Source organism: Linepithema humile, chromosome 3, assembly GCF_040581485.1.
Source record: "Linepithema humile isolate Giens D197 chromosome 3, Lhum_UNIL_v1.0, whole genome shotgun sequence".
In the NCBI taxonomy this organism is placed as follows: Eukaryota; Metazoa; Arthropoda; class Insecta; order Hymenoptera; family Formicidae; genus Linepithema; species Linepithema humile.
The window spans coordinates 15,166,618-15,190,440 of record NC_090130.1 but is presented as its reverse complement, the minus strand read 5'-3'; the positions used below and the strand labels follow the sequence as shown (position 1 = coordinate 15,190,440).

Sequence of the window (23,823 nt, the reverse complement as noted above, 5' to 3'; positions counted from 1 at the left end):
ACAAGTGCCTACCTTCTATTGTAATATGTGCTGTGGCACGTCTTAATATCAAATTTTACACTCGTCAAAAAAAATACTATTTATACTCAGGGACGGATTTCGGTTTCTGCCGCTCCTAGACTGAATCAAATTTGCCGCCCCTTAATGACAGTGGAGCAAGGGGAAATTTTTTTATTAATTAAATAAGAAATAGATAATAAAATAGAAAACAGGTATCTTATATATAGGATTCTTTGAATAATAATAAATAACACATTCTCTCTCTCGCGCGCGCGCGTTTCCAGTTTTTCTTCTCCAATTCTCAACCGATTTTGTTGACATTTTTTCTATGATATTTAATGTTACCCCGAGCATATAAAGCCAGAAATGTAAAGAACGTAAAAAAATTTTTAATATTAAAAAAACTCAAAGAAAAAATTTCAGCAAAATCGGTTGAGAATTGGAGAAGAAAAACGGGAAATAAATTTCGCCGAAAACGCCGGAAAAAATAGCACTTCATACACTCTTTAACAGTAATGATCACGAACATATTTATATTATGACTCTTTTGATGAAAATCAGAATGTATTTCGAATATAAATCGAGTATTAATAAATTTTTTTTTAATTCAAAAATTAAAAATTTGCCGCTTCCTAAAATCTGCCGCCCTAGGCTATAACCTATCCAACCTAATGGGAAATCCGCCCCTGTTTATACTTACAATAGGTATTTCAAATAAATTCTTAAAAAATGTGTAATCTAGAACCTATCACAACCACATGTGATGTGGTTTATGCATGATAATCTATCATATTTTCTAGCTACAGTCTGTACATTTTAAAACTGTTTTCCCAAAAAATAACAGAATAAAAAAGAACGATAGCATAACCTCGATCTCCCGCATACAAATGCGTTACTTTTTTATTTCTGGAAACTTTTAAAATCTGTTATGCGTACAACACAATATCAACATGTGTAGTTAATTTAATTTGCAACAAAAAACAAAAAAAAAACAAAAAAAACAAAAAGTAATAGATTTGAAAATATTTGAAACTTAAATTTTCTCTAACATATTATATCGATTGGTGCTACATATGCGGTTGATAACAGTTTTAATTCTGTTATATTGGTTCGAGTTTTTAATATTTTACCTATGTAATCTATATAATCTATATACTTTTAATCTATAATATATCTATATATCTATAATATATACTTTTCATTTTCTTCTTTTTTTCAAGCTAAAGAGGATTCAGTATTGTGGCTAAAACATTTTTTATATCTTGATTAACAATAGTTCCTAATTCTTACGCTTTGACTACAGCACTTTTGTGTGGTTTTAATTGCTTTCTATATCATTATTTATATTCATATAAATTTATTTTTTCTCCTTTCTTTAACCCTGTATTTACTCTTTAAAGTATTCACATGTACTTGAGAAACATCTTATACACAATCACATTTAATACGGATAAAATACACAGCCGTTGCTGTTTATAGTTTACCTGTAGTTGTACCAAAAAGATTTGTATTTGTGGTGGTATTGGTTTGACCAAACGGAGTAGTTTGTTGCGCATTCTGTTGTGGTTGTCCGAATAGATTAGTTCCAGATGTTGTGCCAAAACTGAACCCACCAGGTTTGTTTGCTTGACCAAAGGCTGAAGTCCCTGTGCTTGTACCGAAAAGATTTGTTCCTGTATTTTGCTGGGTACCAAAAAGATTAGAACTTGCATTTGTTGTTCCAAAACCTGTAATAAAAAAATAAAGAAAATAAAAATATATCTTTCAGATTTTAACATGCAACAATATTATTACATTTGTAAAATAAGATCTATATTTATTGCCTGTGTCTACTTGAAATTATTGGTTTATATATCTACACACCAAATCTACAGAATAAATCGTTTTAATTGTTATATGCTATTTAATGCATCAATATTCTTTATATTCCAAACCAATATATGAATAAATAGGCATAAATTGTACATTTTCAAATATAATAAAGATAATAAAAATAGTTCCAAATTAATTTAAATTTTTTTTACAATTTGTTACATTTTCTTAAACAAAAATAATTATATTATGTGTTAAAATTACTTAAATCTTTCAAGTAATTCTTTGGATTGAATTAATTATTAACTCTTTGAATTAATTGAATTAAAATTTTGTTTTTTACAAACATACAAAAATATGATATTACATAACAATATACAACAATTAGGGTGTTCCAAATGCATGAATGCCTTGTAAGTACATACAGGAAGATATTTTCTAGTTGTACATGCAAATGAAACAGTTTATAAATCGCTACCTCCAAAGGATGGTTGAGCATTAGTTGGCTGTCTAAATGCCGGTGGCGTTGTGGTATTGCCAAACAAGCCACCTGTAGTAGAACCTGTGGGCTTAGAACTAAAGAGTGATGAAGTATTGCTACTACCAAAGACAGGTGTTGCGCCACTACCAAAACTTGTTGTAGTAATGGGTTTACCGAATGCAGATTGACCAAATGGACTGTTTTGCGTTGCTGTGCTAAATCCACCTAAAAGAAATAAATACCTTGTAAGACACATTTTAAATAAATTTCTGTATTTTAATAGTAAAATTAAATTCTTGTTTTATTTTAATAAAACTAAAATTCTCAAAAAATATCAATGTATTCAATACGTACTAAATGATGTATTTCCGCTTTGCCCAAACATGTTTGACAGTTAAAACAGAACCTTGTTTAAGCAACCTAAAATAAAATAAAAAGAATTTTATATTATCTCTTGTACAACAATTTGCATAATTGTTGTTTTATCTGTCACAGGAATTGTCTGTTATTTTAAAACAAGATAAAAGCAATATTGAAATAATTAAAAACAATCTTATATTAGTTAATAAGTATTTTTTAGGTATTAACTCTTTAAATTTTTGTGGACAAATTTTGTAACAAGTTTTTTAAAAATAATATTCTGTAATATTTAATAAATAAACTATTAATAACCAATTATTAATTGAGTGATTCATATATCTTACATTTCAGAATACAGAACCTGGATCAATTAGAAAAAATTATTGCTTTTATTCTATTTTATTACATGATTGTACGTAATGATTGAACGTGCACACTAGTTAAAGAAAACTTTAAGAAATATGGTTATAACATGTAATTAACTACTTCTCTGATTTATAATATAAAAAATATACTTGAACAAAGGGGTGAGTCTTAAATTTTGAATTTTTTGTTTAAGCAATGGAGTGGATTTTTTATTTAAAATTTTTTTTTATTTTAAGCAAAGGAGTGGATTTTGGATTTTTTTTTAATGCAAGGGGATCTTTAAATTTGCTCTTTTTTTTTTTTTAAAGCAAAGGAAGATGTCTTTGAATTTTAAATTTCTTTTTTTTTTTTTAAAGCAAAGAGAGGCATTTTTAAATTTTTTTTTAAGCAAAGGGGTAAATTTTTAAATTTTAAATTTTTTCCTATCTGATAGAAAAGTAGTTAAAAGTTGATAAATAATTTTTAAATTAACCAGTAAATTCAAATGGAATTTTACACAAATATTTATTAGTTTTATCAATACATATAAAAAATTTAATCTGGTTGATTTCTTCCTTGCCAAATTTATTAAGTACACAGCAGTACACAATTTTTCATAAAAACTAAATAACTTTCAAACTAATCAGAAAATTGTGCCTAAATTTTGCACAGATATGCAATATAAATAATAAAACAATGTATGAAATGTTCACTATCTTGTCAGTGAGATTCGTACACTTTATGGTTTATAAATGCTTAGCAATTAAAAATAATTTATATTTGCAAGTGTTATTGCAGAATATATAACTGATAGAAGAATGTCTATCTGAAATATTTTACACACATATAAACATAGTATTTAGATTTATAGCTAAGAACGCCATATAAGAGTAGCATTGTTATACATGTATCTATAATCACTAGGTTAAGTTATAACACATAAGTTATAACACATAAAAAAAAATAATCTTTTTTAAATAAATTCAATTTGTGTAATTCAAAATACATAAATTATCTGAAGAGAAGCGTAATGCGCATTAAATTTCGTTTTGGTTATGAACTGATTATCTCAGTCTGCCATTGCTGGAGAAAAAGAAAACAGTAAACATATTAACCGAATGGTTAATTGTTACTCTCGATTGCAAATATCTGAATTTTTACTCACCTATACGTAAGATCACGTAAATTTACGCAAGGAGCGCGAATATTTTCTCAACACCATTCACAACTCACATGCGAAGCAACGCAGTTATACGCAGTTGTACACACTTACATGAAATCTTACGAAATGGCACGAAGCTCAGTGCAGTTCAATGTGTTAGAAAGAAAAAGGAGTGCCTCTGCGTATGCGCATTAAATACAATGGTAAAGGCTGTGTTCCAAAATTCACTGCCAGTACTGAAAATCTACAGCTTACGTTACGTATATTGTAGATTTTCAGTACTGGCAGTGAATTTCGAAACGCAGCCAAAGGCTGTTGGAGTTTTCGATTGGATGTATTTGGTACTAATGCACTGAACTATACATATGCTGGAATGGGCACTTGTCGCGAGCCGAGAGAAAACCACATGTCGTGTATTGCTGTTCTTCTATTGTACACTAGATTGTACACTAGATTGTACACTTTGATAAATAATGGCTTAGTTTACACCGATTGTTTAGTACGCGTACCAAATACTAATAGCGTTTTCGAATAAACGGGGTTTGAACGATCTAGGGTTGATCAATCACTATTTTACTATAAATGCAAGTCTTTCATTGGTGGAGAGGTTGCAATGACGTCATTAACCAATCTTGGGTCGTTCAAATCCTGTAAAATCGAAAACGCTATAAATCTGCTTCTCCGATAGGTATAAATCGTTTAGTGTAAAATCTACACCAATCAAAAAAGCTGATTTAGTACTTGGTACGCGTATTAAACAATCGGTGTAAACTAAGCCAATTACACTTTTCTTCATTATTTATAGCGTTTTCGAGTAAACGTGGTTTGAACGACCCAAGATTGGTTAATGACGTCATTGCAACCTCTCCACCAATGAATGACTTGCATTCATAGTAAAATAGTGATTGATCAACCCTAGATCGTTCAAACCCCGTTTACTTGAAAACGCTATTAGTATATATATTTCTCGTTTTTCGCCAACAATAAATATTGATATAAATATAAATATTATAAATATTAAACCATCAATAAATATTGATATAAATATTAAATATTATAAATATTAGCCTTTACTTGTCAATTGCTCTAGTTGCTTTGAAACAGCCAAAACAGCATTGCCGTTATGTTCATAACTAGTCATGATGTAAAAATATGTAGAGTCGGAACACGCCGACTCGATATGCCTTGACACGCGTGCAACTTCATGTGTTAAGGCATTAGGCCGAATTCCCACTAAGCACGTCACGCGTCGCGTTATCCGCTGCGTCATGAATTAACCAATCAAAACATCCCATTTTATTGCATCATTTGCCGCGCGAAAGACGTAAGTTTCTATGATACATTACAGTAAGGTAAGAGAAATGATATATTAATTTGTTTGTTTATTTATTCATTTATTTATTATTATTATATTTATGGACGTGACTAATACTCTTGTACACATCGTACGAGTGATTAAATATAAACATAAGATTAAAAATTTAGGTCTTTCTCAGCAGTGGCATTTGTATTTGGTTCATCTGTTTCATTTTTATTCATTGCAGATAGATCAGGTATATCGAAAAGTGTTGGTATGGCGTTTTGGTTTTAATTTTCGCCAATTATCTGCTCGACCAGTCTCAAACGTGATTCTTCAAAATGTTTCTGAAATAAAAAAACTGCTTATAAGATAAATGTCCTTATTAATTACAGTTATTCATATTTATGTAATTTCAAACGGTGACAAATCTAAACTACACTTAAAAAAACGATCCATGATTCTAAACAAACAGAAAAAGCTACGTAAATTGGAAATTTAAGAGAATAAACTTACTTCACAGAAGCACGATGATTTGGTTGGTATCCAAGACTCTCTTTTTGTTCACATTCAGATAATCAAAAGGCTTGTTCGTTTTAGCTACACTGGGGCTGCTCTGGGTTTGCTCTACACAGGATAATACAGGACAGATAAATAGTTTGTCCTGTATTATCTTGTTTAGAGCAGACCCAGAGCTGCCCCAGTGCAGCTAAAACGAACAAGCCTAAAATACACGTAAACACAGAGTTCGAGCAGCTTAGAAGCCATAACCTAATCATCATAAACTTCTCAGCTCAGCATTGAACTATATACCATACTGGAACCATATATGTAATACTCCTATATTGCTAGTCTCGTATCTTCACAATGAGAGGGACGAGCCCCATAAAAGAGAGATGCACGAATTCCAAATATGGGCATGGACGGTCAAGCCTCATTATGCGCAGGCGCGTCTATTGAGTGAGTGTGAGCGAGAGACAAAGCATTAGAAAATAAAACGGAAAGAACGCGAAACAGAGAAAACATTACCCGGTCGCGCCCGAATGTTTATTCGCAACGTACCTCTGACGGATAAATGTTAATTAACGAATAATAATATTTGAAGAGAAAGATTGAAATTATAGATGCAGGGTTTTTCATTTTAATTGACGTTCTAAAATATCTCGAGAATAAGATATGGAATTGGAAAATGTAATCTTTTTATGTAGAAGCGTTTTTGATAGTTCAAGCAAGTCATTATTACTGTTTTAAATGGAACGATCCTAAGATTTAATTTACATCGATTCCTCAGAATATTCAGCGTAAAAAGTTGTACGAGTAAAATAGACAAAAATGGAATACAAAATATTTTATGCTTTAATCTGACGTATTTCAACATAAAATATCTCGTAAATATTTCTTCAAATCTTCATGAAATAAATCATCTCATCAGTAATCTTTTTCAGAAAAGAGAAATGATGGTACATAAGTAAATACATAAAAGACGTACATATTAGATTGGATCAAATTTAATGTGAAATTATAAGAAATACATTTTACTTGGGTTTTTTGAATTTGTGAAATGTAGGATAAAATAAAGATTGCGCTCATGTCCACAATTTCTTTTAATCGGTTACGTATATATAATGTTACATTTTTATGAATATCTTTACACAATTAGTCGTGATTAAATAATATTAATTTTGTGTATTTATTTCGAAGATAAACTTCCATCCTTTGCTGCCTTTTTCTGACACAAAAAAAAATTCGCACCATCGCACAGAGCACGAATATAAATTATGTGAAAATATCGCCTAACGCTGTTTTAAAAAATGTAACCGCATGCGCACAAAGCAGCTGGACCGTGCGCGAGAGAGAGGCTATTATACGTCTGCACCGTAATGTTTGGGCTAAGGATCGACACTCTTCTAGCGATATAGGAGTATTACATATATGACTGGAACGAGCACAGGCTACCCCCTCCATTCGACAAAACGGTCAGACAAGGCAGTGACTTGGTACCGGATTTCTCTTTCTATCTCGTCTACTCTCGACTAATAGTAGCTGTGAACCAAGATCTATAGAGAGAAGGTTACCTCATGCGCAAAGAGGGACGAGGGGCAAGAGGGGCTAATGCTGTGCGGGGCGAGCGGCAAGAGGGGCAAATGCTGAGCGGGGCGAGCGGCAAGAGGGGCAATGATGATCTCATCGTCAAACAATGGGCTTGTTCGTTTTAACTACACTGGGGCTGCTCTGGGTCTGCTCTACACAGGATAATACAGGACAGATAAATAGTTTGTCCTGTATTATCTTGTTTAGAGCAGACCCAGAGCTGCCCCAGTGCAGCTAAAACAAACAAGCCCAGTAGCTGTCTCTCTCGCACGCTTTAGTGTTTTCTCTCTCGCACGCTTTAGTGTTTTCTCTCTCGCACGCTTTAGTGTTTTCTCTCTCGCTCCTTTAATATAGAAATGCTTTGAGTTTTTATCGAAAAAATACTTTTATTTTGTAAAATATTGATAGCACTGGAAATTGCATAATAAAAATTGAAAAGTAAATTAGAAAGGCGCTATAAATTACATATATTGCAAATTATAGCGCTAGATATTTAACGTTTATAATGTTAAATACTGCTGCAACAGATGCATTTGTAATACAAATTGCTTTGTACTCGTATTTAGACTGTAATATCAATGAAAATAAAATATAATTTGGGGATATACACAAAAAACATTATTTGTAAAGTAGTAAAATAAAAGAAAAAATAGTACGTATTTAAAAATTATTTTTAAAATAATATTTACTGTTTATATGCATTATTTACAAAAAAAATACTATAAAAAGATTTATTTTTTATATTTAATTGTGAAAACCTCAAAAATTGTCAAGAAATTGTAACTGTGAAATTCATAAATGTAAGTACAATTCTAGGGTAATATAAAAAGCATTATACACAAATTTATTATGATACAAACTTAAATAATGAAATTGTAATATATGTTTCAACATTGTAAATGTGAATATTTATATGATAAAATTTACAAAGTGTTAACAATTTTCAAATATTTACTAATAAAATATTATTGAAATGTTTCTGTTGAAATCTTAAAATAATTCTTTAAAACAAATATGATGGGGTATATATTAGGGATCATTAAATATGCGGCAACATTGTGATTATAAAATTTTATAAGTATCTATAATAATAAAAATACATCTATGTTGTATTAATCTGTGAATTGCGTTAAATTAATTAATAATTTTTTTATATTTATTGGCGACTCTTCTTTGATTATCTTTATCTTTCCTCTTATCACCTACGTGCTTGTGATTTTTTTTGGCAATATTATAAAATTTAATGCGTACAGAGTTAGAAACAGTTAGAAAAGGAAAAACTTTGAAAAAGAGAGACAGCTACTGTTTGTCGATGAGATCATTATGCTCTCCCCTTCCTTCGTCGCCCCTCGCCAACAAGCTGTTTCTAGCTCCCCCCTTACTTCATCGCCCCTCGCCATCAAGCTGTTTCTAGCTCCCCCCTTACTTCATCGTCCCTCGTCCACAACCGGTTTGCCTGAGGTAACCTTCTCTCTATAGATCTTGGCAGTGAACACGTGACCAAAACTGTTGGTTAGATAGAGAGATCCGGGTCCGAACAGCTATCTCCATCTGACCGGTCGAGAACAAAGGCGTGCTCGTTCCAGTATGGTATATATTTCAATCTTAGAACATATATACTGGAAGGGGCATAGCCTATCTAAATATACATAACAAAAGTGTCCCCTACATCTATCTATCCTTGTCTGTACGAAATCGGTCAATGCGCTTGCGCGAATGAATAACCGCTTAAGTTGAAAATAGAAAGATTTAAAATAGGTGGAAGGTATTTGAAAATTTAATTATAACAATTTATTCTTTAAGTTATATTATAATATAATTGCAATATATTATAAATTATATATAATAATATGTAGTAATATGTAATAATAGTCTTGCAAAATAAAATAAAAATAATGATGCACATAACCAAAAACAAATACTGTAATGAACAATAATTATATACAGGATGTACAGAATGAACTAAAATAAGATAACAAACTTTGAGGAGCAAGACCAAACATGAAAAAAAATTTGACATCAACATATGTCCGTCAAACCCACTGTTACTGATATAAAATATATATTATTAATGAAAAATAAAAAAGTAATATTTATTATTATGTAATATTCTCGCTCCTCTAAAGTTTGTTATCTTATTTTAATTATATATTGTATATATAGTAACTAGTACAATAAAAATTATTATAATAAATAATAAAAAAAATATTTAAAAACTTCATTGATGTTTAAATAGTATTAGTTTTGTATACTTTTTTATGATTATTTCTTTAGACTTGATTATATTGGAAGGCTTGTCATAGATAAGCTTGTCTAGTTTGTCATCACACACATTAACATAATCGACGCATGCGTATTGCAATAAAATGTACAGACAAGGAGGGTGCATTCCACTGATATGTATACATGGATAGCCGATGTCTTTGTTCTTGCACAAAAATTCCGTCTCCGGAAAATCCGCCATATTAGAAAGAAATTTCACGTGGGAACTTTAAACATATAATGTCTTATATATATATATATCTTGTATTATACTTATTATTAATTAAATGCCATAATTATTTCACTTATTTGTTTTATTTGTAAAATTTTATTCAAATTTCTGTTGAATTAAAATTAAAATTTTAATAAATTTATTGTAAATATTTTAATATATAATACAATTTTATTTGAAGTTACTCAAGTCAGTATAAAATTTATAAAAATAATACATATAAAAACTGATGCTTAAAAAAATATACAAATGCATAAGTAAATTAGAATTGATTAATAAAATAATTGCAACATTTATTTTATTATGTACGCAAACATAACCTATCTGTAACATACAATATTAATTCAAAAAATTGTATTATATATTATATAGACTTGTGAAATGTACGGTTTATTGTTTTATTTTCGTAGCATTACAAAAACAACAACGCCTCATTTTGACGACAACAATATATATTATTTTTATATAAACAATCAATTCAGCTGCACTACTCACTGCTCGAGAATTACTGTTCATCACTGTTAATGCGTCTGCGTGAAAATTTCCATCTAAGATGGCTGACGTTCAATTACAGACGCGATAGCAGCGTTCCATAGACATAGGAATATAGGGACCGAGCATATCGTTGCAGGGGGGAAGCTACTGCGGGACGGTGCGACGAGGTAAAGTGTGCCTAAATTTGATTGGCTATTAGTTTGCGCAAGCGCGATGTAAGTATCGTGCGACTTCCAGTGTGCATGGACATAGGAATATAGGGTCGGAGTGTAATGGCCGGAGCACAGACTTTTGCATAAAGCATAACGCATAAGCATAAGGAAATTGATTGGTCCATTTCCTTATGCATTTGCTTATGCTTATATATAAACCAATCAATTTCCTTATGCTTATGCGTTATGCTTTATGTAAAAGCTTGTGCTCTCGGCTTAACGTCGCGAGAGGAAAATCACTGAAGGAAGGGGACGAGGTAAACTGTGCACATTTTTGATTGGCTACTATTTGACGCAAGTGCAATTGGTCATTATTCGACGCAAAAATATTATGCAATTTGGGCAGATATAATGAGCATTTGAAGTTATATCAAGAAAAAACATTAATTAAAATTGTTATTTTAAATATATTTTGTGAATATAAAAAATGGTGCAGTGTTTTGTACAGTCTTGTAAAAATAGATCCGACTATCAAAATTGGAAACAAAGTAATAGCAGAAATAATGTAAAAATAACATTTCACAGGTATTGAAATTATTTATTCATATTAAAGTTAATATTATATGTTTAAAATAATATTATATATTTTATTTTAAGAGTATAAGTTGTTAAAAATATTGTTTTTTTTCTTAGTTTTCCCAAAGATCCTAAAACTCGTACATTGTGGTTAGATATTTTGGAAATAAATTCATCATCTATCCCAAGTACAGCTCGTATTTGCTCTGTCCACTTTGAAGAGAAATTCTTTGACAGAACATGTTTGATAACTCGACTTAGACGAAATGCATTACCTAGTGTATAATAACAACAGCATACGTATAACGATAACCAATCAGATTCAGGCACAGTATCATGGCGGACCCCCCCGCATTTTGGCTTCACTCCCCTCGTCTATCAACCAAGTTTACGCTCCGTCCCTATATTCCTATGTCCATGCAGCGTTCATCAGCTATCTATGTATACATATCAGTGGTGCATTTGTTTATGCAGCGGTTAGCGCATCTACTGCGTTTAAGGCCATCACACACAAAATGACATAACTGCATATGCATAGCATAAGACCGTCTCGACCAATGAGCATGTTATGTAAATCAATATGGCGCCTTTATGCTAGATGTTCATTGGTCGAGACGGTCTTATGCTATACATATATAGTTATGTCATTTTGTGTGTGATGGCCTTAAACGCAGTGGATGCGCTAACCGCTGCATAAACGAATGCACCCGGATAGATAGATGTTGAGGACAACGGCAAGTCAGCTATGCTCCTTCCAGTATATATGTTCTAAGTGTAGATCCGGCCTTACGGATTACGGGCTGTATGTGACGGCACCCTAAGTCTATGCTCTTCTGCTGTGTCGAACCGTGCCATGGCGTGTCATTGTTGGAAAGCACCGTGTCTGACACCGTGTTGATGTGTGTCGCCTAAATGCTTTGATGGAAAGCTCCCGATGTGGCTGCCAGTCTGAAAATATTGAGCATATTCTATGGAATTGTTCACTTTATAATAATGCTAGAACTGTTTTCCGCTCTGAATTACTAAAAGCTGGAATCAACCCTCCTTTTTCAACAACTGTTCTATTCAAAAACTCCTCTATCGAGACTTTGCGTGCCTTTGAAATCTACCTTAGGATGACAAACCTCTCTTTTTGAATTTCCCGTTTCCTCAATTACCTCCCCTCCATCGAACCAGATGGTCGCAAGAGGGGAGACCTTTCGGAGCCATGCCATATATATTTAAGGTTGCGTTCCGTTTTGCGCATAGCACGCATCGTTCGCATCGCTAATGCTTAGCGCATTGGCTGCGTTTCGTTTCATTATGCGCATGATACATGCTTTGAAACGGAACGATATTGAACGCATTAGAAGCGGAAAATCAAAATGGATTCCACAATAAATTGCGCTATCAATGTGACAATGTTTTTAATTGATGAAATGAGTGACAGTAATAGTAGTGAATCATCAATGACTCTTCCATTATGACTCTTTCTATTTTGACACTTTTTACAATATCGCTATCAATCGCCATATGCAATTACGCAATCGCATGGAACGCATAAGCCAAGAGCACAAGCTTTTACATAAAGCATAACGCATAAGCATAAGGAAATTGATTGGTCTATATATAAGCATAAGCAAATGCATAAGGAAATGGACCAATCAATTTCCTTATGCTTATGCGTTATGCTTTATGCAAAAGTCTGTGCTCCGGCCAATAAGCTGCTGCAACTCAAACTTGAGGTAGCTGATGCGTGTATTATGCGCTGCAGGTGGTGGGGATCTAGGGAATTCTAAGCGCTGTTCATACGCGCATTGAGTGAAACGGAACGTTTTCTATGTAATTCGTGCGCATAATGTGCGAAACGGAACGCAACCTAACTTTAAGACGCAAACAGCAACAGCAGGAATGGAGGGGTAATCTGGCCACACTGGATCTAAGTACTCCCTGGTGTATATATTGGAGTATGCGACGCAAACAAAGCTATTGAGTTCAGTGTTCAGTGTTCAATGAAAGCTACTTAATCAGTAAATGAAAAACATTATATATGAAGAAAGAGAATTGGAATCAAACCGCTCAAGTAGATGTGTGCATATCTGAAAACTATTAACAAGGTTATGTAAATAAAGTGTCAGAAAGAACTAAACTGTCAGAAAACTTCTAAAAAATACATGAGATTAACAAAAACATTAAACATTCCCAATAAAACAACCCATTATATATGAAGAGGATATATGCAACATTGAGCTCTATAACATACTGGAGAGAGCCTTCTCATAAGAGCCAATGTGTAGTTTTCGGGCCAAAGAGAACAATAGTAGCCAGAGGTTGTCTGTACTTCTTCCACATTTACATTGTATATTGGTGGGGATGAAACATATACTTGACAATATTAAACTCTTTTTCCAGAGTGGAATCATCCTCACTCCTTTAAGGCTCTCTTTAGTATGCTATCTAGCTCAATGATATGCAATGCATTGCTTCTATTTATTGTAATACAAAGTTTCAATTTATACATTACATTTATATATTTATGTATTTGTACAATAAATTAAAAATAATTTTAACTTAATATGTATATTTAAATATGTTACAGTGTTGATATTTTGCTACAAATAAAATGTCAGCAACACCGAAGGACTCAGAGATGAAAGATGGAGAAAACAGGACTTTAATTAAAATCGTAGAGAGACCAACATTCATATTAAAGACTAGAGAAGGAGAAAACAGAGCTGTTTCCCCAAGCCAACGTAATGGACATAAGTATAGTAATGTTAATTATAATTACAATAATTATATAAATTAAGGTATTTATTACTTTTAAAAAAATTTGGAAACTGAAAATTTTTGATCACTTTTTTTCTACATCAAAAAATTAAAAAATCAGGCAATTTTTATCAAAATTATCTCTGAGAATTTTATTTTGCAAACTGTTGAAAGTTGAATAAGTCAGCTCTCTCTGCTTTTATTTAGTCATTTTTTAGGTCTAATACAATCAAATATATATATACATACAGGGTGTCCCGTAAAGACCGTAACAACGCTTAGGAGTATATTCCTGAGATAATTCTGAGCCAAAAATCTTAATACCAAAATACTCAGGGTGTAATGATTTTTGAATTAGAAGCATTTAAAGTTAGCGAATAAGATAGCCTGAAACTCGCTCCCCTATTGTCAGTATTAATATTTGGAAAATAAATTTGCTAATACATATTAACATAAATATTGTTTACGCAATTGAGATTTTGTTGAAAATATTATAAAGAAAAAAATATTATGATACACAAAACGCAAACTGTCAAAAATTACATTTCTTTGACATTTCTTTTTATCTTACAGATATTTGTACAGAATATTGTGATATGTTACTCATTATTTGTACAGAATATTGTGATATGTTACTCATTTATGATAAAATGAAGAAGAAGTACTACGTAATGTAGAAGAAAATCTTACAATGAGTATTCGTGAAATTAGTCGTCAAGTTGGAATGTCAAAAACAATGATTTATAAAATATTTAAAAAAAATGAAATGCATGCGTTTCATTACTCAAAGGTACAACATTTATTACCTGAAAATTATGCGCAAAGAGTCTTTACATATTCAATATTATTTAATTATTTTTAACTGTTATTAAAATAAAATATTGTAAAACTATTTCAATTATTTAATAATTTTATTGTACATATATCTGTAAGATAAAAAGAAATGTCAAAGAAATGTAATTTTTGACAGCTTGCGTTTTGTGTATCATAATATTTTTTTTTTAATAATATTTTCAACAAAATCTTAATTGCGTAAACAATATTTATGTTAATATGTATTGGCAAATTTATTTTCCAAATATTAATACTGACAACAGGGGAGCGATAGTCAATTTCTCTTTTATCACTGTACGTTGTATACACCTGAGCGCGCAAATTTCAGGCTATCTTATTCGCTAACTTTAAATGCTTCTAATTTAAAAACCATTACACCCTGAGTATTTTAGTATTAAGATTTTTTGCTCAGAATTATCTCAGAAATATATCCCTAAGCGTTGTTACGGTCTTTACGGGACACCCTGTATATATATGAAACATCTATAATGTCTCTAATCTTGTCTGTATTATGAATTATCTAAATGTCTATATATAGTACAGGGTGAGGCAATAACTATTACCACCTTAAATATCTTCAAATTTATAAGGTCCAGAAGAAGATTTGTGTAATTAAATTTGCATGGTACGAAGGGGGCTATCATATGACAATAATAATTTTTATCCAGGTGGAGGCGCTTCAAAGATATCAAGGTCATCTTCATTTTTAAATGGAACTACTCTTATTTTTTTATATAAATCGATTCCTTGCAATATTCGGCGTAAAAAGTTAATTATAGAGGTAAGATGGCCAAAAATTGAATAGTTTACGAGAGATTTTATACTTTAATTTGACATAATTTTACATAAACTATGAAATATCTCGTTAAATAGCTTGATATCTCTGAAGCGTTTCCATCTGGACAAAAATTATTATCGCCATATGATAGCCCCCTTCGTACCATGCAACTTTAGTTACACAAATCTTCTTCTGGATTTTATAGATTTGAAGATATTTAAGGTGGTAATAGTTATTGTATCACCCTGTATATAAAATAAATTTCTGCATTGATCTTCTATTATCATACTTGTGTAAGTATATGTAGAATAAAGATGGTATATTATCAAAGTAACACATTTTATTCTACATATGTTCTATTTTAACAAAAGAATAGAAACTTAGGAAAAAGTTTACAATATGGATATAATCGGTCCCAAAAAATTTATAGTTAATTGTACAAATTTGAAGTGTGTGCGTGCGTGCGTGCGTGCGTGCGTGCGTGCGTAATTTTATATAATTTATATCTACAAAAAATCAAGTTTTGCAAAAATTATGTAAATAAATTTGATATCTGCTTAAAATTATTTTAATTTTGATTAAAAATTTGAAACAGAGAGAGACAAAGAAAACAGTTAAGGCAAATTTTACTCTCTTCAATTTGATAGATAATAAGTAGAAAGGAAAAGACTTAGATTACATGAAGAATATTAAGAAAAGATATAAAAAAGTTAAAATAAAAAAAATTAATATAACTAAGAATGGGTTCACTGACTGCATGCACAGCACTGCCTGGTACAATATATTCAAGTACAGTTGATTGTCATTTAACATAATATATATTGTTTACGATATAGAAGCAAATTATATACGATATAAAATATTAATTAATGATAAGTTTATTTTTTGTGTTAATTTTGCCAATTCTCTACGTAATGTAATTAAAATTTGACACATTATTATTAGTTATTGTAACTTATCAATTAAATTAATTAATGTTTTGATTTAATTAATACTCAAATTAGATGTTTTAGATGTTCAATACTTTAATTATTAATTTTTATAATTGTTTACATTAAAAAGAAATTTGTACATATATTATGGAAATAATCTATGTAGATGTAATCGTGACATTTATAGCATAATTCTAATGTAGATAAAGCAATGTCAATATTATTACATAAAAATTTTTTTTAGAAAAGATGTCGATGTATCTTCAGGAGCATCAACAAAACTACAAGAATGTAAGTAATTATTCAATATATAATGGCAGTCCATTGCGGTCATGCATATTAGCTTTTTAACTGTAGAAACTTAACTTAAGAAATAAAAATGCTTTATTAGCAAAAATAATTTTTATGAAAAAATAATTAATAGTTATTTAAAAATGAATATTTAAAGTTTTCTGAAACGCTGAATTCAAATCTATAGCCAAAATTTTGGATATTTGAATGAGTTTAATGTAACAATTGGAAATTTAAATAATAGATTTTATATGAAACTTTTCCAGAGAATTTTTAGAATTTCTAATTGGAAAATTAAAATGTAAGTTTTGTAATTTATGAATAAAAAATTTTGACAGATACAATATGATTAAATTAAAAAATAGTTTGACATTTGACTTTAATTTAAATGTGATATGTAAATAAAAATTTAAAAACACAAAATTATATTTTGTATTTTATAAAAATAATAATTTTCTGAATTTTTAAATTTTGATATTACATCCATATCTCAATGTTATAAAGATCCTCAAAATTTAATTTGAAGAGAGTGAAATAATTTTTCAAAAATTCATCTACTATATTAGGTTTGTCATATTGAATTAGTATTTAATTAGTATAATACTTATGTATAATACTTGGGTGATGTTTCAATTGAATGACAATTTTGAGCAGAAACGTGAATTCAGCAATCTATGGAAAAATCTATTTCTTATCCATATATTATTTGGAAGACTTTTTTGCAAAAATTTTTTTAATAACTCTGAAACTGACACATAATATATATAATAATACATGTATAATTTACATATATAATACACTACATATTATTTTTAATACTTATGGGGTGATGTTTCAAATTATTTAGAAAACTTGAAAAATACATTTTAGCAAATCGTACTGTTTCCACGTGTCCTGAGATGACCACTTGTATCAAATTCATGGATGAAAATATGCAACTATGTGAGAATCCAATAGATTATTTGTACGATCAGCAAGATTTCTTAGTCGTCGGATGTTTAGGTGCGCAAGGTGTTGGCAAATCAACAATCATATCAATGCTGACGTCACATTATTCGTATGTATTGCATTTGTATTGCTATCAGCTACATTGAAATTAATGCTGCTAATATTGCTTTAAAATTTTATTTCACAATTTATAGGTCGGATATTTTTCAAGTCCAAGATTTGTCGTATTATGAAAGTGGTGCAAATTGTACCACTGGAATAGATTTCTTTGTAACTAAAAATAGGATAATATATTTGGACACTCAGCCGATTCTTTCTGGATCTCCAATTGATTATTCCAATTCTTTTGATCAAAAAAAATCTACAATCGATTTTGCAAATGCCGACCCTAATTTGGAGCTACAATCGCTTCAATTTGCAGCATTCTTATTTTCAGTGTGTCACGTTGTTATATTTGTGCAAGATTGGTTTGTGGATCCAAATTTGGTGAGGTATTTAAATATATATTTAAAATATATTTTACACAAATATACACAAATATATTTACACAAATATATTTTAGACAATTACACGTATAGAATTTAAAACAATAAATAGTAATTTAAATTAAAAGAAAAGATATTATTAATTTCTTAATCATGTAACATAACTATTGTATTTTATTATGAAATTTACGATGAAATATATTTTTATTTCTCTTTTGTAGATTTTTACAAACTGCAGAAATGTTAAAACCGTCTTCAACAACGATCATGGATCAAGATTATGTGGAATATTATCCGCACGTTGTGTTTTTGCATAATAAGGCAGAAGTGCAAGATTTTATGCCTAATAATATTAACAGAATGAAGGTATTATTGCATTCATTACAGAAATACGTCCATATCAAGATGTTTTATTCTTTGAAATGTAGCCAAATCTTTTTAACTTTAGTTCTCTTGTTTTTTCCCTCTTTCTTCCTTTTAATTAATTAAATCTCTGTTACCTTAATTTCCTCTTTTCATTGTTTTCACTGTTTTCTTACATCGGTGTACTTAAGTTTCCATGACTTTCTTATAATTAATTGATTGCATATGTAACAACATACATCAAACATAAAAACATGGATCAGTATTTGAGAGAAAACTAACTTCTTAAGTGTTAATGGCACATATAAAGTGACTTGGAAAGGTGTCTAAAGTAAATTGCTATTACTTTGCAACGAATGAACAGAACAAAATGAATTAAATGTCGTGTTTTGTAGAGGAAACCGGTCAATATTATTAGGTATAGTATGCAAAAAAGTACGATACTTAAGGAATTAAAATAAACATAAAAAATACTAAAAATTTATCTAGGTGTTTAGTGATAAATATTTTTAAAGTGTTATCCAATATCGGAATCAGCACAGAAATTCAAACTCAAATATACTTTCTGACTGAGGAAATGTCTTGGATATATTTTCAAATATTCTCTTTCAGCTTATCAGTGTTTTTTGATGAATCATTTTTTAAATATTGAGCGTCCAGACAAATTTGTAGCATTTTTTCTATAATGTTTATTTTAATTACTTAATTATTGTATACTTATTTCATACTATATTCTTTCCATTCGTTGCAAAGTAATATCAATTTACTTGAGACACCGTTCCAGTGGGGGTCACACCCTATATGTACATTATTTAAAAAAGTATTTTCTCTGTATAGAATTTTCGCAAAATATGAAGATGTTTGAGATAGCTGAATTGAAATTTTTAGCCAAAATTTTCAAATTAATATGGCAAAAATATGATAAATTTAATTTTAAAAAATCTTTTATTCTTATTAAACTTGATTTCTAAGTTTTTATAATATTTGAGTTCCAATCTGATATCAATACTTTGAAATTCAATAAAATATTTTTTTAAAACCTGAAATAAAATTTATTGTATTTTAAAAAAAACTCTAGTTTACATGCCACTTTTAAATTACGCGTCGACAACTATTTCTGAGCTTAAATATATTAAAATATACTTAATATCTAGATAAATGTAGATTTTTCGTTTTCTGTTCCCAAAAAAAGTTTTCTCACAAATTTGACATTTTAAGTTTCAAATTAAAGATGCCTAAAGCTTTCCAAATAAATTTTATGTAAAATCTATTAGGTTGTTCCAAAAGTTTTTTTCGTAATTTGCGCGCTAAGCATTGTTATGCAACAAGAAAGCAGACGCGCAACCCGATCGGCTTTTATTAATATTTTGGTGTTCGGCCGCTTGTTAGCTTCCTAACAGTGCAGTTGTTTGCTTGAAAAGTGTCCTGGTCTCTTTCTATGCGTACTGGAAGATGGAGAATCAAAAGAAACATTTACGGCACGTGATACTGCACTGCTTCAAGAAAGGTAGCAGCGCTGAAGAAACTGCCGGTGAGATTTGCGTTGTGTACGAGGATCATACTGTGACTGTCCAGACTGTCCGCAATTGGTTCAGAAAATTTAGAGCCGGAGATTTGAGTCTAGAAGATCAAGAACGCAGTGGCCGACTATTCACCACGAATACGGATGTCATTAAGACTAGTCGACGAAAACGTCCGGTACACTATTAGAGAAATTGCAAACACTCTAAACATTCCATGAACAACAGTTTACAATCATCTCGTGAAGCTCGGATACGTGAATCGCTCTGAAGTGTGGGTTCCTCATGAACTGACGGAACGCAACATTTTAGACCGCATTTCCATCTGCGATTTGCTTCTCCAACGTCACGAAAAAGATCCTTTCTTGAAAAGACTGATTACTGGGGACAAAAGTTGGACCCTTTACAATAACGTAAAATGTAAACGAATATGGTTCAGTCGGGATAAAAGCCCCTTGTCTGTTGCCAGAACCGGCCTTCACCCAAAGAAGATTTTGCTATCCATCTGGTGGGACTGGAAGGGTGTGGTATATTACGAATTGCCTCCACCCAATCGAGTCATTAATTCTAAAAAATACTGCTGCCAACTCAACGAACTTAAAGCTGCAATATCCAGGAAACGTCCGGAATTGATTAATAGGCGAGGCGTTGTCTTCCATTACGATAACGCTAGGCCGCATGTCTCTTTGGCCGTTCGAAACAAGTTGATGTCGTTTGATTGGGATGTTCTACCTCATCCTCCTTACTCTTCGGACCTCGCTCTTTCTGATTACTATTTATTCCTTTCTTTAAAAAATTCTCTTCGTGATAAAAAATTTCACTCTTTGAATGGCATAAAAAATCACCTCAATCAATATTTTGCCAGTAAATCAAAGACATTTGGAAAAATGGCATCATGAGGCTTTCGGAGAGATGGAGAAAGGTGGTAGAGCAGAATGGCTTGTATATACTTTAATAAATTGTGTCGTTCATAAAAGGTTGAGTTTTTAATTTATAGTAAGAAAACGAAAAAAACTTTTGGGACAACCTAATATTATTCAAATTTATAATTGCCGTATTGAGTTTATTCAAAATTTCAAAACTTTGTAGATTTGAGGTCATTGTTTAAAAAAATTCGAATATATGAGTAAAATTTTTTTAGAAATAATTTTTTATTTATGACATAATGAAACATTTCTTAATTGTCAAGTTGTTGAAAGTAGAGATTTTGCTCAATTCTGACTATATTTAAGTGTACGCACACTATTTTCATATTTATTGTACTTTTTTGTTTCAGGCATTTTATAATAAAGTATTTACCAGTTCTAGACTGCAAACTCATAGCGGTATAGACATGACTCAAAGTTCAACAGAAGGCGGTTTAAACTTATTTTTAATACCTTCGAGTATTAAAGAAGGTAAGGATCTTTTTAGAAAACTGTTAGAAAATTTAGAATTTTATAAAAAATTATATATTGAAACCTAATGTATTTGCAGAAGACATGACTTTTTGCGAAACTGAAAAGTCTCTTATAGATAAATTACGAATAAAGATACATGGAGTTCCCAGAAATCCGATGACACCGTCCGTCTTAACGGAGAGAAGCTGGTAAAGTAATAATAATTAATAGCACTTATTAATTGTATTTATGATTAGTACTTAATATTATTATATATAATATCTTATATAATATTATTATATTTGTTATAATATTCACAACGATGATAACGACAACGATGAGTCGGGTTTTCGCAGGCTTTATTCATCAGAACCAAGTCGTGTCCATTTTTTATTTTTTCTTCAGTTTATTTTAACGATCAATTGATTATAATTGAATAAAAAAGAAATTAGGAATAAATACGAGAATAATACAGGAATAAAAAGTTGGCACTTTAATGGTTTTCAAATACTCCTTATTTTTAAGTTTATATTGAGTTGAACCACAGCTTATTCAACAAACTTTTGGTTCAGTCCAATATATTGTTTTAACATTTTTTGCGTAAATATATTTTATATTATTTTGAGAGAAATTATAGTTTTATTTGAAATAATAATAAAAAAAAATTTTAAATGAGTCTATTATATGTATTTAAAATATAATAGTTTTTTTATTGGCAGGTATCATTATGTTTCAAAAGTTATGGAAGCAATCAAAAAAAGCCATCTATCCTCTGAATATGGAAGGTTGATGCCTTAAACCTGAAAATTGCTTACACGGAAAGATGTGAAGAAAAATAGAGGTACAATTAATTTAATTGGCTTTATACGATATATTGCTTTTACAAGTTATGATATTAAGATATTTTTCATGTACAATACACCGATATGATACAGAATTAAATTATTAAAAATGGCTTGAATGTTTAGCAAATTTTATATTTAACCTATTTCGCTTTTGTGTTTAACACTTTTCAATTGCTATTTTTATCTCTATGAATTTTCTCATCTTTACAATTTCCTGTATATTATAAATATAAATTTCTTGAAGTGAATGATACATATATTCATCGGGCTTTGAAAACAAATTTTAAGATTTTTTATTTAAACTTGAATAAATGCAATCAATTGTAAATTTAATATAAATTTAAACCTAAATTCTTTAATTAAATTTAAAAAAAAAAAAGACAATTTGAATTTTTTTATGAATAATCTTCCTGTTCACTGTCAGCTTGTTGCATGGATGTCATTTGCGCAACAGCTTGCAACTGCTGCCATTGTTGCTGTTCTGCGACAGCTTGTTCTTCTCTCGCTTTAGCAAACAGTTCCTGTTGTTGCCGCAATAATTCTTCTTCGGGAATTCCCAAATTTTCCAACCTGGTACTTTGACGCCTTCTTTTAGCCGCTACAGCCTTGCAATCCCGCAATACAGCTTCCGCTTCAGCGTTGTAATCGCCAAAACCTAATTTCTCGAGCGCTTGAAGAATGTGGTCTGCGTTTATAGTCTTCTTTTGCTGTTGATTGCAGATCTCATTTGCCTCAGAAGACAGCAAGTGAATGAACTCTGTGCAACAGTTTAGAATCAGTTCCCTAGACTCATTCGCAACCCGCATGTGAGGCAAAATCTCCTTGATTATCTTATTAATCGATGCACGAGGAAGAGTGAGCTCGTCATCGTCAGTTGGTGACATCGCAGCCGAGGCCATTTGCTTCCTGGACAGTTAAATAGAAAAAGTTGTTACGAAAGGACATTATCCATTTTTATATGTGCTTTTGGGTCACAAGCGAATAATAATGAATTATAGATCCACGATTAATAAGAGTGTTGAAAGAATAAGAAATTAACAATTATAGTTGTCGTTACTGAAATTACTGAGAAGCCATTATGCTTGTTCATATAATGAATAATATTTTTTAAGAGGGATTAAGAATAGTGCATTTTAAAGGGCTTGGAAAAGGCTTTCCAAAATGTCCTACAAATTATCCCCCTATCTTCCACAGTTTCAGAGATATTTCGAGTTTTTATTTTAATAATAAAATTGGGTCCCATTACTATTCGCGGATGGCCCAAAATGGGTAATGTTCTTTTCGAAATAATTTAGATCAGAAATGAGAATTATGAATTATTATAAATTATACGAATAAATAGAATTCTCTGCTCTCTGCATAGATCTGTTTTGTTTGGAAAATAATAGTTTTTCGCAGTCTTATTTTTTTTATGCGGACTCAAAAACAGCAATTT

At 30.6% G+C, this 23,823-nt stretch overlaps 3 protein-coding genes across 18 annotated transcripts in view; 1 reads left to right on the top strand and 2 right to left on the bottom strand.

The window, feature by feature from the left end:
* Nup98-96 (nuclear pore complex protein Nup98-96) overlaps positions 1-4,338 on the bottom strand; it is a 36,272-nt gene extending 31,934 nt beyond the window's left edge. For 2 of the 6 annotated variants that reach the window (XR_010889341.1, XM_067352006.1), the window contains exons 1-4: positions 4,164-4,338; positions 2,648-2,713; positions 2,291-2,518; positions 1,485-1,727 (exon numbers count right to left, since the gene is read on the bottom strand). Coding sequence is in view for 5 of the 6 variants with exons in the window: in XM_067352006.1 (XP_067208107.1) it covers positions 1,485-1,727; positions 2,291-2,518; positions 2,648-2,678 (502 nt within the window). In the remaining variant the exon portion in view is untranslated. The remainder of the gene's footprint in view (positions 1-1,484; positions 1,728-2,290; positions 2,519-2,647; positions 2,714-4,163) is intronic. The other 4 variants (XM_012362280.2, XM_067352005.1, XM_067352007.1 and 1 more) reach the window with 3 other exon arrangements.
* An 8,771-nt stretch (positions 4,339-13,109) lies between these two features.
* LOC105669376 (nonsense-mediated mRNA decay factor SMG9) lies at positions 13,110-23,750 on the top strand. Of its 11 annotated transcripts, none has more exons than XM_012362284.2 (10): positions 13,113-13,361; positions 13,844-14,010; positions 16,807-16,848; positions 17,696-17,905; positions 17,991-18,287; positions 18,503-18,647; positions 21,441-21,561; positions 21,641-21,752; positions 22,263-22,384; positions 23,109-23,750. In XM_012362284.2, exons 2-9 carry the CDS (start codon positions 13,868-13,870, stop codon positions 22,339-22,341), a joined length of 1,149 nt encoding a protein of 382 aa, XP_012217707.1. In that variant the 5' UTR covers positions 13,113-13,361; positions 13,844-13,867; the 3' UTR covers positions 22,342-22,384; positions 23,109-23,750. The 11 variants fall into 11 exon arrangements, with proteins under 11 accessions (XP_067208113.1, XP_012217707.1, XP_012217711.1 ...); XM_012362288.2 differs by having other exon boundaries at positions 13,115-13,361; positions 13,844-13,997; positions 17,719-17,905; XM_012362286.2 differs by having other exon boundaries at positions 13,115-13,361; positions 16,802-16,848; positions 17,719-17,905.
* NC2beta (negative cofactor 2beta) lies at positions 22,391-23,287 on the bottom strand. The gene has a single exon (XM_012362292.2). The coding sequence runs from the start codon at positions 23,285-23,287 to the stop codon at positions 22,784-22,786; it is 504 nt and encodes a 167-aa protein (XP_012217715.1). The 3' UTR covers positions 22,391-22,783.
* Positions 23,751-23,823: the final 73 nt, after the last annotated feature.